This window comes from Lactuca sativa, chromosome 8 (genome assembly GCF_002870075.4).
Source record: "Lactuca sativa cultivar Salinas chromosome 8, Lsat_Salinas_v11, whole genome shotgun sequence".
Taxonomy (NCBI): domain Eukaryota; kingdom Viridiplantae; phylum Streptophyta; class Magnoliopsida; order Asterales; family Asteraceae; genus Lactuca; species Lactuca sativa.
The window spans coordinates 28,380,109-28,394,076 of NC_056630.2; the positions used below are offsets into that span (position 1 = coordinate 28,380,109).

The 13,968-nt window shown below is 34.4% G+C and overlaps 1 protein-coding gene across 1 annotated transcript; it reads right to left on the bottom strand.

The window, feature by feature from the left end:
• Positions 1 to 4,131: 4,131 nt before the first annotated feature.
• On the bottom strand, positions 4,132 to 7,092 carry LOC111913185 (monocopper oxidase-like protein SKU5). Its single transcript, XM_023908909.3, has 6 exons — positions 6,695 to 7,092; positions 6,215 to 6,603; positions 5,778 to 6,138; positions 5,317 to 5,685; positions 4,879 to 5,135; positions 4,132 to 4,760 (listed from the first exon to the last, which is right to left on the bottom strand). The coding sequence occupies exons 1-6, from the start codon at positions 6,943 to 6,945 to the stop codon at positions 4,702 to 4,704; spliced, it is 1,686 nt and encodes a 561-aa protein (XP_023764677.1). The 5' UTR covers positions 6,946 to 7,092; the 3' UTR covers positions 4,132 to 4,701.
• Positions 7,093 to 13,968: the final 6,876 nt, after the last annotated feature.

Sequence of the window (13,968 nt, forward strand, 5' to 3'; positions counted from 1 at the left end):
GGTTGCTTCCAAGTCTAGGTTATGCATATTCTTTATGATAGCGATGTAGATATTTTCTTAGTTTTGTTTGTAGAATGCTTCCTAACACAATACAATTGTTTGTTGTTAATAATGTTATGGGAATAGGTATTCAATGATGTCCTAGGGAAAATCATTCAGGTGGAAATGGATCTTCCAGGTGCTGTAGTAACACAATATAATTGTTTGCTGACAATCAGACTGTAGATACTGCTCTTGAAACTAATGCATGGTACTCTCCTACTGATGGTGTTCCTTTGTCTGATCCAAACCTTTACCACACTGTTGTGGGAAGTTTGGTTTATCTCACAGTTACCCCTCCGGATATTGCTCATGTTGTTCATGTTATCAGTCAGTTTGTTACTACTCCTACGTCTGTTAGTTGGGGAGTTGTTCTTCGTATTCTGAGATATCTTCGTGACACTTAGTTTCAGACCCTCTTGTTTCCCTCGACATCTTATCTTGAATTACGTGTCTATAATGATGTTGGTTGAGATGGCGATCGTCATGATCATAAATCCACCACATGATTTTGTGTGTTTCTTGTAGAGTCTCTCATTTCATGGAAACGCAAGAAACAAGATATTGTCTCTAGATCGCTTCCACGGAGGCTGGGTATCATGTTATGGCTGTGACTATATGTGAGAGTATCTGGTTATGGTGGCTTCTTGTGGATATAGGGGTTCATATTTCTTCACCTACTCCCCACATTGTGACAACAAAAGTGCGATACAAATTGCGAAGAATTCTATTTTCCATGAGCGGACGAAGCATATTGTGTAACAATTGGTAAAAATAGGAACGATCGTACGATGCTATGTTTTGATTATTAAGCAATATGAGTATTTCATCAAGAATGTTTGAAAGAATTTAACCTCTTTTATTTAAATAAGTTATTGTGAAATATAAAACAAGTAGCTATTGATAAATTTCGTTATGATGTATGGCTACGAACCATCACCGGTTTGTGAAATTAGCATATAACATCATTTGAACGCAACAAACTTAATTTTTGTATCAACATGTATCTAGTTGATAATTAAGTTAGGTTCTATGTAAAACGTGTGCTTAATAGTTGTGTAGGATCTAAATTCGACAAATATACGAACCAAAGTGACAAAACGTGTTTAACGATATGGTTAACCGGTTAAATGTCACGAAATTATACATTGGTCAATAAATTTTATATTTAAATAAATTAAAATATAAAATGAATTATTATAAGGTATAATTAGAATGTATTTAAGTGTTTTTGAATAAAAAGATTAAAACATAAACATTAAAGTTCAAATACACAAAAACTACATTGTTATTTTATACTAAGTATACATGTATGTATTTGTATATATGTATTATTATCTAGTGAATGACTAGTTATGGGTCATGACTTAAAGTGATTTTATGTAAGTTTTATGATGTCTAAATCAATTAAGATAAGAGAATTGGTGGAGATAAGTGTCAACTTAATTAATAAGTGCTTAATCACTTAAGACATTTTACTAAGAATGCTTCTTAATCCCTCTTCTAATTTTCGAGATTAAGACCTTCCCTCTCCTTAACTAGAACTCCTAACTAACTAAATAACTAGTAGTTAGTTAGTTAACTAACTCTATCTCTAAGCAACCACCCAAGCAAGTGGCTAGACAAGATCACATCACTTAAACTCACATCCCATCACAAGCTAGTCTAGGTTTTGTCCCCTTATCCTCTTCCACTCTTTCCTCCTTTATATCCACGAAATTTACTCTTCAGTTTACCCTCATTTGACCAGCCAATACTCCAGGGAATTACTCTCAACCTTCATCTCATTTTCAAGAACAAGAACTTCCTTCCAAAGCCATCAAAACCATGAACAAAAGGGTTGCTGTCCCTTTTGTGTTTCAGCCACCATTTCACCCATCTACACCTTCCTTTTGCTTGATATTTTTACCATAAAATACCCCTTGAAGTTACTTGTTATGATACTCAAAATTATTGATTCAAAACAGTGAGTAAACTACCCTTTTTCTTGCTCTTTTGCTGTGAAATTTTCGTGACAGCAACATAGCCAAAAGAGTGGCTGTTTTGGAGCATCAAACCAACAACCAAAAGTTCATCTTCAACCTTCCATTCTTCAAGTATTCACATAAGGTGAGTTCATACCCCTACATTTTCATGTTTTCTTCAAGTTTTAAGGGGGGGGGGGGGGGTGGGGGGAATACAAGTTAGAACACTAAACATAACTTAAATTTAAATGACAGCTTTCTACAGAAAAGTTGAGTCCTGTTCACGGACTGTTTTGACCATCTTAAACTTAATATATTTCAAAACTGTACAATATGCAAATAGTTCAAGTTTATACCTTTCTAAGGACTATTTTTCTACAATTTATGGCGATTTTTATAAAACTGCATGTCATTTCAAAAGTGATTTCGGACCAGTCTGTGAAGATATTCATTTTCACACTAGTTTGAGACCACTAAAAATCATAATAAAAATTAGGAACAAAGTAGACTCATTTTATAAACTCTCAGAGGTGACGGATTCAGTTTTTGACTTACAATGATTTTTCTATGAGTTTTCTAAAAACAGGGACAGTAAAGGGTAAAACTGTCAAAAGTGGTTTATAGATTTATTAACACCTTCTAACATTTTGAGCATTGTTTATACATTAAGGAAGTTAAAACACAATCATTTAAATATGTTTAATTACCATTTTTACAAAAGTGATAAGTACAAAAAGGTCTTTAGTATCAAACTTAAGGATTATTTCATGCAAAGTTTCTAATAAAAACGTAAGAATATGAACAACAATTACGAAACATACCAAATCATCTTTTAAAACTTATACATATATATAACCATATACATATATATGTTTTGTTTACAAACTTGTCTTCTACATCAAAAATTTCACTTTACTCGTTTTTATCAAATGAATCACTTGTGATTTATTACTACTATGTGAAAACTCTTATCATACTTTGCATGCACTAGATTTATACAAGTATTTAGAAATTCCAAAGTATCCTTCGTTGTTAAACCGTTTTAATACATTTTAAAAACTTATGATTTATGCATTGTCAAAACTTTGTGAGAAATGATGATCTTTGCATACAAAACTATTACTTTAATACAGACTTAGTTGAGAATTCGTGAGACAAGTACATCTTCAAACATTGCCTTTTTGCTAGAAGGTATCGCTACAAGTCCTGTCTATAACCAGAGTCTCCTGTTCGGAGAACGTGTCAAATGTGTATAGATCTATACGGGAAGTCATGATCCCGCGCCCTGACTGTTAGCTACAGTCCGTCCTTTGGGGTGACAGTTTGTCATAACGCTACGACGCCTGAAGAACGTCGTTACATGCATATTATGTTTAGTATGGTTATAAAACTCATCGGATATACAATTATTATGGTATTATGCTTTTATGAACGAGTAGCTATTAAAACTATTCTTCATCTAATAAGTGCGATCTTCGTATAGCTTTATTATATAAAACTATGCGACAACTTTTAAGCACGTCGGTTGCTTGCGATTTTCGGTCTTAGAGACTGCCAATTATGTTAGGAAAATAAGGGTTTTTCCTGCATCTAAAACAAACAACTAATAGGAAAATAAGGGATTTTCTTGGTGCAACTATTTACAACTTATAACACGAACATTCATATGCATTTCATACTTTTATAAGAAAATAAGGGTTTTTCTTGGAAAGCACAACAAATCATATCTCAACTATTAGGGAAAATATGAGATTTTCTGGATCTAATACATTCATTTTCAACCCAACGAATCATAACTCTTTTCATTTGAAAATATCGCGTTTTCTGGAAAACATACATGAACTTTCGAATGGCATACATTTTCTCAAAACACTACTTATGAACTCACCAACTTAATTGTTGACACTTTTTCTTTGAAATAACTTGTATTCTCAGGGAACCGCTAAGCAGGTTTGGAAATCAACTTTTGAGGATTAACGTGCTGACGTTAATTACTTCTTTTGAAAGATGTTTATGTATTTATCTTTTGAACATGTAATGAATACAATTATGTAAACATTTTGGAAACCTTAATATGTATGGTGGTGTGTACTTTCCTTTCTATGAACTGTTATGATACTGAATATGACATCCTCCGCCCCGAACGTTTCCGCCATTCTGATTTGGGGGTGTGACATATTGAAATTGATTGTCACTTCACACGTCATCACTTTCAGCTCGGAACCATATCCCTTCCGTTTGTTTCATCAACCTTACAGCTTGCGGATATTTTTACAAAGGCTTTGTTGGCATCCTGGTTTCATTTTTTGTGTGACAAACTCTCAATGTTTATTGTTGTGGCATTGTGAGTTTGAAGAGGAATGTTAGCCTATATGTAGTTAGCCCACTTGTTTATGAGCCTTTTAGCTTTTAGCCCATTAAGATTTAGCGTCTTAGCGAGTATTTATTCTTCTCTTTTTTGTTCTTAGCTTTCATACTTTTCATCTAGAACAATTGTAACTTTTCTCTTTCAATAATCATATGGCTATTATCATCAGGAAATTAAAAAAAAAAACATAAGAATTATTACCGAGAATTTACCATTTTTGAATAAGTATTAAGGTAACTTCAATATTTATTCTCATAAAAAAAAGTAGTGAATATTGTATGATACATTTCAAAACAAGATAAATGCACATGAACAACGGCCATGGCCTCATCACCATCCCGGTTGCGGCTCTGGTGCACCACTTGGTGCTTTTATCTCACCGAATATTCCTTCAAATTAATAAAAAAAAACACAACAAATCAATATTCTAAAATGGAGTTGACCCATGTTCGAATTTAGTATGCCTTAAAAAAAATGAAAGGTTCAATGTTAATACAACACACTCACCACATAGAAGGAGGTTTTCTGGTGGAGGGTTTTCTTTTGCAGGGTTTGGATCATCATCATGAACCCTAACATACAGTTCTTGCCCTAAATACCAATGTTTCAAGAGTTGTGATCTCAAGTTCCACATTCCAGGGTTGTCTAGGAAGACATACACCGTTGTCCACCCTCCAGGGTAAACCTGGACAGTGGACCTGACCACCGGATCATACAAGTTATATGTATCTCGTGATTTGGGGGTCCATTCTCCATCACCAAACCTGCAAAAACATGTGCATGCATGAACATCTAAAATCCTTTACACAAAATTGTAAAATGTGATTTGAGAATTAACGTCGACCCTAACAGATATCGACGAGAACAAAATAAAGAAACTTGTGTGTGTGATTTATTATCGTTTATTCTTAACAAAAACAATTCATAAGTTTTCTTGATTCATACCCGACAACGTAAAAACCATATCCATCTAAATGCCAGGAATCCATTCGGGTTAGCTCGTTCTGAAAAACAATCTCGTGCCACCCTTTGTGAGCCCCACCCACCACAGAAACGCCATACATTGCGAATGGTTTCACCGAGTCGATTGGGAAATGACCTACTTGGAACACTCCAGTCCCATTAGCGTAATAATCAGCAAGTTTCAAAGGTGTCACGTGATTTATATATGAAACGTTGTTGACCACATTGCGATACACCCTGTTTATAATGGCTTCTGATCCATGAAGGATGATTGTCTCTGATAAAGTTACATTCGAGACATTAAATGTTCCTTGTGGGTTAGGCCTTGCAGCACCCGCAGTCAAATTCCATCTGATTCAACAAATCATCGTGTTAATTATCTCAAAGATTAAATTGTGACAGAAAAATTGAAAATTATTATTTATAGTTATTTCTATAATTACCTGATTGATCTTGCTTGGTTGACAGAAAAGTTAATGTCCCATGGATCAGGACCGGGTGGGAGAGACCCGCCAACGGGTGAACCCGAATTGGTGTAATGCAAGACTCCTTTAGCGACAAGTGGGCTGTCGTCTGTAGTGTTGAAGAGCTTCGGAGTGGCAACAATGTAATAATCGGAGTCATCTTGATCTGCTGTAACCAAAACCGAATACGACTGTCCGACATGCACGTCAATCGAGTCCAATGTGATTTGTTTGGTGTACGAGCCTTCGGTTTCCACTACAACCATTTTGTGTTTCTCGATTCTGAAGTTGAAACTCAATATGGTTCCGACGTTTGATACTCTGAATCGATACGTTTTCCCTAAACATTTAGAACACAAAACGTTAATCATCTCAAAAGGTCGATACAATATTACGTAACCCACAAGCTAACTTGCCTTTTGTAACAGTGAAGGATTCATATGGTTTTGATGTTGAATACCCATAAGGAGATTTCCCGTTCATCAACATCATATCGGGAACGTCAGTGGAAGCTCCAAGCCCCGATCTAACGTCTTTGTAATCGTTAAAAGACCAGTCCCCAATGAGAAGATCAAATTCGGCTTCTGGCTTTGGGAATGGAACGTTGATGACGATACGGTTGTTAACCCTAATAGGTCCGAAGCCTCCGGCAAGCTTTTGATAGTTAATAGAAGGGAAGTAAGTGAAAGTGCCGATCTGGTCTTTTACAACAAACGCGTAAGTCCAGTTAGTGCCTGGTTTAATCGCGCAATTAGTCCCAGAAACTCCATCTTGCCACGAATTAAGCCTCTGTTGTATCCCATTCCTGCAAATAATAAAGAAGTAAATCAACTTAAACCCTTTGAATCATTGAAACCAAATCAACTTCTAAAGAGTCTTGGATATAATGATCATACCAAGTGAAAAGCATGGGTTCGTCTAAATTGTTGAAGACGTTTACTCTGACAATATCGTTGGTTGTGGCATTGATAAGAGGTCCCGGAAACTTACCATTAATGGTTATAACCGGCTGAGCAGCGGGTGAAGGTCCGCGAGTGTTGTCACTTGCAACGTCCCACTGTAGATCGATGATGGCAGCGCTCGTTCTTGCAAGTAAAATCGTGAAAAATGCTAACATGCACCGTATCCGGTGGTGGGAAGAATCCATTGTGTGAGATGCGGAGGAGCCAAAGCGGCGATTGTGGTCTATGTAACAACGAGGTCCGCGTGCCGGCAAAAGGGTTAACGAAGTTCGACAGACAAAGTAGTGACCTTGTTTTCAACAGCTGGCCGTGGCATACAAGAAACCAACTGTTTTTTGTATTTTCATACATGTTAAGACTATATAGACATCTACAAGACTATAAAAGGTTTGACAAAATCAAGCAAACCGCTGTAGATATTTCCTGGTTTGACTTTTAGGTCAAACTGTTTGACCAACTTGAGAATTGATATTATGAACAAGGAATTCTCCAAAAGTGAAAGGGGGTTTCGATATTTGCAAGATTAATAGCATTATTATGTGTACATGTTATGTAATTTAAAAGTGGTTTGCAGTTTTAGTTTGCAAGACCAATGAAGACCCTCTAAGGATTATAAAATAACATTATTTATCGGTAATTTTTTATACTTATCACTTAGATATTATCACTATATCTAATGATTATTTTTTTTAATAATTAGATTATGTTACATTTAATAGTTAGATTATGATGATATCCTTCTACTAATATATTTATAATTAATTATTTATAAATTCTATTTACTAAAATATTATTTATTTCATTTATTAAATAGATAATTATTATTCTATTTTTATAAAAGATGAGTAAATGTTTTATTCAATTTGTTTTTTTTTTAAGTTAAAAGACAACACAACATTAATAAAATAATATTTTAATGCAAACAAATAATAAAAAAAAGTTCAAATATAAAATAATATTTTGACGCAAAAAAAAAAAAGTTCAAATACATCCGTACTAAGTCTTTAATATGTTTCAGAAGTACGAGACCTAAGTTGATTGTATAAATCAAAACACGACCAATACATAATTTGTCATGTAGATGCAGACAGACTTTTATAGGCATCCTAATATGTTGTGGTAGGAGACATTGGGCAATTTCTTTTCAAAAATACCAACATATAATGAATACCGTTTATAAGTGTCATCGTAATGGCTCGGTGGGGTTGGAACTCTTCAGGACCTCTCCAAAGAGGGAAGAATGTCGTAGATTGTTCGTGGCTTAAACAATGAATAATCACAAATCAAGTAACCAGTCAAAGGCATATGCAACCAATGACGCCGAAAAGGTGTAGGTGACTGAAACCAACGTAGTGACTGCTATACCTCATTGAACCCGTCAGTAAAAACTCTATGGTATGCATAATATTGACTCTCTAACTCTTTAAGCAATTGTTTTCAAATATAAAGCCATTGGTCTTCATTATACCCCAAACAAACAGCTACCGCTCGAAACCCATAATTTCCATCACCTTCTACATCATGTATATCGTCGCTGTAATCATGAAATATATCTAGAATACCATTCATTTGGAATGGATAATGTCTTTGGGGTTCATCATTTAAGTCAATCCCACACGAAAATCTATGTCTTTAGGGTTCATCATTTAAGTTAATTTCACACGAAAAGTTATGTCTTTCAGGTTCTATATTTAAATCCACCCCATTAAACTCTGATGTTGTTGAGAAGTTGCATCTACGAGGAGCATGATTTGGAGGATTGACTTTCTTTTTCTGTTGTTTCTTCACACTTGGTCGCCCACGTGTTCTTTTGAATCGTAGGTTCTCTAACATCAGTTTTATGCGGTTCATATATCTCTTCTAGCTTTCTACTATAAAACATTTTCCTGGCTTTTGATTGTTTGTTGAAGTTTTCTGTAAATTTACCCACTACATCATCGCAATTAATATCGTCTACTACAGACGTCGTATCTGAAATATCAAGCTTCCTCCAAAAGATATATGTTGGATCCAAGGGTATATTTTCACTTGCATTGAAATATAAAATAATTATTTATCTAATATTTAAAAATGTATTTGTATGTTGTAGTTGAACACACTAACCTGAAATCGAGTAAAAAGAAAGCATGCATGCACATGGTAACCCACAACTGTTACGAAGTTTGCAACCACAATTTAAGGAGTCTAACATTAAATCACCCAACCTTTGGATCTCTCCTAATATTATATCTAAATCTTTGTTTGAAACATGTCCCCGCAGCAATTGGAAACATGAGAAATTGTGGTGATTGTAGCGAACAATCAAGCTATTTTCAAAGCTTACGTTGATCGAAGTAAGTTGTGATTGCACAACTTGATTAATCTGTTGCACAAACTTATCGAGATTAGAATTTGAAGAGTTTAAAATTTTCTTTAACTTGGAATTTTGACTCTCGATTCTATTGGTCATGTTGTTTCCAAAATTCAGATGTTGATCAAACCCAAACAGACACAAACATTTCCTTGTACTTGTTTAACCATGTATCATCTATGTAACACATGTGAAGTAAAATAAATTAACAAATAAGAACATAAATCCTCCTAAATAAATGAAGGTTTTTTTTCCACATGTCAATCTCTAATTAATTTTGACACTTGTCATTTTATGGTATTTTTAAAATAAATATTATACACTTGTCAATTTTTGGTTTGTTTTAATTTTTAAAATTAAAGTCATATACTTATATATGTAAGTATTAAATATCATATATATGATATTAAATTGTAATAAATATGTTTCTTTCTTATTTTAAAGTTGTACATCAAAAAATATTTTGTGTTTACATTTTAATGTTTAATCTTTTTTAAATCAACCCGTGTAATACACGGGTTTCACACCTAGTAGTTAATAAACAAGCTTACGTGGATAATTTATCAATATTGATTGTAGTTGTTTGTAGTTTTTCGTGTATGCCATCAATGTTGGAGACTCAACTAGTAATTTCCATAGTATTCTAAAAGAGTCACGGTCTTCATCAAATGTGATAATCTTGCTGGAAATTTTTAAAATTCTTTGTTCAATATGCCATCTACAAAGTAATTGTGTCGCATCCGGAAACACTATTTCACATGCATTGATGAGTGCCAACTCTCTATCTATGATTATTACACGTGGGTGCATACACTTATTGATTATTGACTTTACACAGCTTAACACCCCAAGTATAGTTGGCCTCTTTTTCTCTATGTATAAAGGCAAAACCTACAGAGAATGTCTTTCGAGTTGAGGTCATACCAACAATTTCTACAAGCGGCTTATTATATTTGTTCGTTTTGTAAGTGGCATCTATCATCAACACATGTGGAAATGCATGCCATATCTTCCAAGACGTTGGATGGACGGAAAATAGATTCTCCAACTCATTTGAATCGCCTTTAGTAAGCTCATACAAATAATTATTAGTGTGTAAAATGGACATAAGAACCTGCATTGGAGTTTTTCCTGCTTGCTCGCGTATGTGAATATTTTGTTGTGCGTTATATATTGTTTGAGCTACCGACACATATTTTCATTTTGCGCCTTCAAGGTTGATAGAATATCACGTGGCACCAAGTTCTTTCTTGTTAGATCTTCTACCAAACGAGTATCGTCAACATATAACCATCTTACATACAGATGACTCTCCAAATATTGTGCATGTGGATGATTATGATCATCACATATTACCCTCAACGTCTATTTATTATGTTCTTTTGAATATTTTCCTTCCGGTTGAAATCTACAATTAGTCTTTCTGGTTCTAGATGCTCTAATCGTGTTAATAGTTTTATATTTGCCCCCACAATCACACATAAGTATGACTTTATACACAAAGTCGTTGATATATGCCTTTGATCTTTTGTTGATAATGACATGTCTTTGAGAGTGTGTTTTGTTTTGTGTCGACTCAAACAATTCCTCACGAGACTTGAACATCTAAAATTGAATTTTAAGTGCTTTAGTTTATATGAAAAATATAAAACTTCATAATGTAGTAAAAGTATATAACCTGTTTCGTGAAAATGTCGATTTCTTGATAGAAGTATCTTCATCTCGAGCAAATACGTTGATTCCAAATAACTTAAACATCTCTATATACAAATAAATAAATAAATAAACACCAAATATTTTAATATTTTTAAAATTAAAAAACTATGTAATTTATGTACAATTTTTAAAATTAACATAAATTATATTAAACCATTTTTTTGATAAAAAAAAAAAAGTAGACATATTTTGTTAAAATAAATAAACATATGTAAAAACTATATAAGATATACTACTAAAAGGGTATAAAATGAAGTCTTTACAAAATAAATAGGCTGCTAATAATAAGTTTTAGAGAGTATAATATGCTTACTTTTTGTTAACCCTAACAAAGATACACAACCGCCAGATGAGAAGAGGAGATTTCCGACGTGTTTCAGGCGATGCTCGGCGAGTGTAAAGCAATGTCCCGCGACCTTCAGGTGATGTTCAGCGAAGTGATAACAGTGGTTTAGGTGATTTATAGCGACACTTCAGGTGATTTTCGACGAGTTTTCACGCTTCAGGCGGGTTCCGACGAGTTTTCACGCTTCAAGCGACTTCCGACGATGAGAGAGATGCGACTTTGTTTTCTCGGCAATGACAGTGACGTTTCATCTCCTTTTCGGCGGCGGTGGCAATGACGTTTCCTCTATTCTCCGGCGACGGTAGCAGTGTCGTTTGTTCTCTTCTCCAGAGACGATTACAATGGTTAGTCTTAGTCAGATTTTCTTTTTCCTCTATTCTCAATCCGTATTTATCTTTCTCGTTCCTCTCTTCTCCGGCGATGATGGTTGTGGTTGGTGGTGGTTAGTGGTGGTAGTAAGTTACCGGTGGTGGTGGTTGAGCATAATGATTCCGAGAATTCATGACTAGCTTTTATTTTTATTTTTGGTTAATATATTACTTAATTATTCTTATTTTACTTAATTATATACAAGTCTTGTAATTTTTTGTTTGATTAAATGGATTAATGATGTTTCAATTTTCAAAGTAAGTGGAGATTGCAGATTGTATATTGTAGTATTTTTAGACATGAAATACATTCTTCAAAAAAAGTTGGAAATTACATAAAACTTTTTTCAATACAAGCTTTTATATAAAGATGCACATGCATTGGTTAAGAAAGTCTTAAATTTTAAAAAATGTACAATTAAAAAAATAAAGTCAACTACCAACAAAATCATTATTGCAAGGATAGGATTATAAAATATAGGGTAGGTATAACAATACCCTTATAAAACTAAGAGTCATACATGGTTTATTCTGTGGTTTTCAAAACTTGCATGGGTGCTTCCCAAGGCTTTTACCCACTTATCGTTAATGTCTCTTGGATAGGTAAGTATTAAATGACAAAGTTGCCCCAATTTTTTTCTTATGTTGTTTTTCCTTATTAATAAAAGAACTACTGCCAGCTCCATCTCCAACATCCAACACCACCGCCCACCATTATTCTCAATTATCTTTCTAGAAAACCTCACCACAATCATCACTATGACCACAACTACCACCCACCACCACAACCAACACTTCCAACCCCAACGCGTCCACCATCAAAACTACCAACACCAACACAACTACCCACCACTATTTCTGGTTACCTTTTCTAGAAAACCGCACCACAGCCATGACCATCAACAATCTACATTACTGTGTTACGTCAAAACTACCTTACACGTCACGTACCAACCATGTATGTGCCATTGTGTAATCTGCTTTAGCAAATTCCTTACTACATTTCATTCTAATTTTGGCTATTTTTCCATTCCAACTTCAACTAGTCACAACTTACTCATTTTAAGTCCAATTTTTATAAACTTTATATTCACGAAAAAAGTATTAAATGACATTAACAATCTCATTAAATCACTTTTGACTAAATGCTTACAGAACTTAATCTATTAAGCCATAAAGATTACCTTATGGTTATTTGTACAATTTCATTAATAAATAATTCACTTAAACCAATATTGTTTCTTACCATAAAGATTATCGTAACACATTTCAATAACCTCTTAAAATTAAATCTTTATAATTTCATGATCTTCATACAAATGATCAATTTATCTTTCTGATCATATTATCCATGTATACTTAAATCTTTCAAACCTTTAGGAATGTTACAAGGCAGTCCGTAACACCAAAAATTTAGACCAAATTTTTCATTATTAATGTACCAAAAATTAGTTTCATAAACCAAGTTTTCACCCACATAATTATCCAAACAATCATTTTTATAAAATATCAAAGCTCTCAAACTGTCCCAGTAGCAAATCTCCCAGCGAGTACAATCAGATGTTCGCCTTCACGTAGTCCTCCGAAGTACCTGCCACATATAAATCAACAACTATAAGCACGAAGCTTAGAGAGTTCCCCAAATTACCAGAAACAGCACAACATAAATAAACAACTATGAGTTATCAGCAACCCTGGGGACTATCAGTAGTCCCAATGGATTAACAGCACACCCTGTGGGTTATCAGCAACCCTGGAGACTATCAACAGTCTCAGTCACATATAAACACCATAACATAATAATAACAACTAGACCCAGCTGGTCATTACAAATACAACTATGCTACCACGCATGTAAGAATAAGTGAGGAGACTCACCTGATATTGACGACAAGTAAACCTCACACCCAAACTGTCGGAACTTGACTCTGCCCAATCAACGAAATAATTAAACTAATTAATAATTAAGGTCCAAAACTCAACTTACTGGTCCAATCCCACAAGCAAGTCCTCTAAGGGAAAAACAGCCATTTTTCCCTTCCCATGGTCCAAAACCCTAAATCTTGACCAAAGGTCAAAAGTCAACTGCTTAGCGAGTACGTTGGGCGTACCTCTTCTTACACGGGGCGTACAACTCGAACAACATATGGTTGAGGTCGGAACCGGCTACGCAGGGAGTAGCCAGGAATACGCACGACGTACTACGTCTGTTTCCACTTTCATCATTTCATGTCTTAATCCCTTAAGACAACCAACCAACCACAAATCTGACCATTCTAAGATGTCTTATTCTAGAAAGTCAATGACTTTAAGCCTTTGCATGGCTAGAAAAGTCCCAATGCAACAACTTAAACTTCCAACACATTCTAAGCTACTTTGCTCATGCATGAGCCATAGGAATTTATCAAGCAATCATTTTATGAATCTA

Excerpts from the sequence above, each read along its gene's own strand:
- LOC111913185 (XM_023908909.3), bottom strand. The coding sequence starts at position 6,945 with ATGGATTCTTCCCACCACCGGATACGGTGCATGTTAGCATTTTTCACG. Across the intron at positions 6,604-6,694 it reads GAACCCATGCTTTTCACTTG|GAATGGGATACAACAGAGGC; the intron begins GTATGATCATTA and ends TATTATTTGCAG. Across the intron at positions 5,686-5,777 it reads AACCAAGCAAGATCAATCAG|ATGGAATTTGACTGCGGGTG; the intron begins GTAATTATAGAA and ends TTGTTGAATCAG.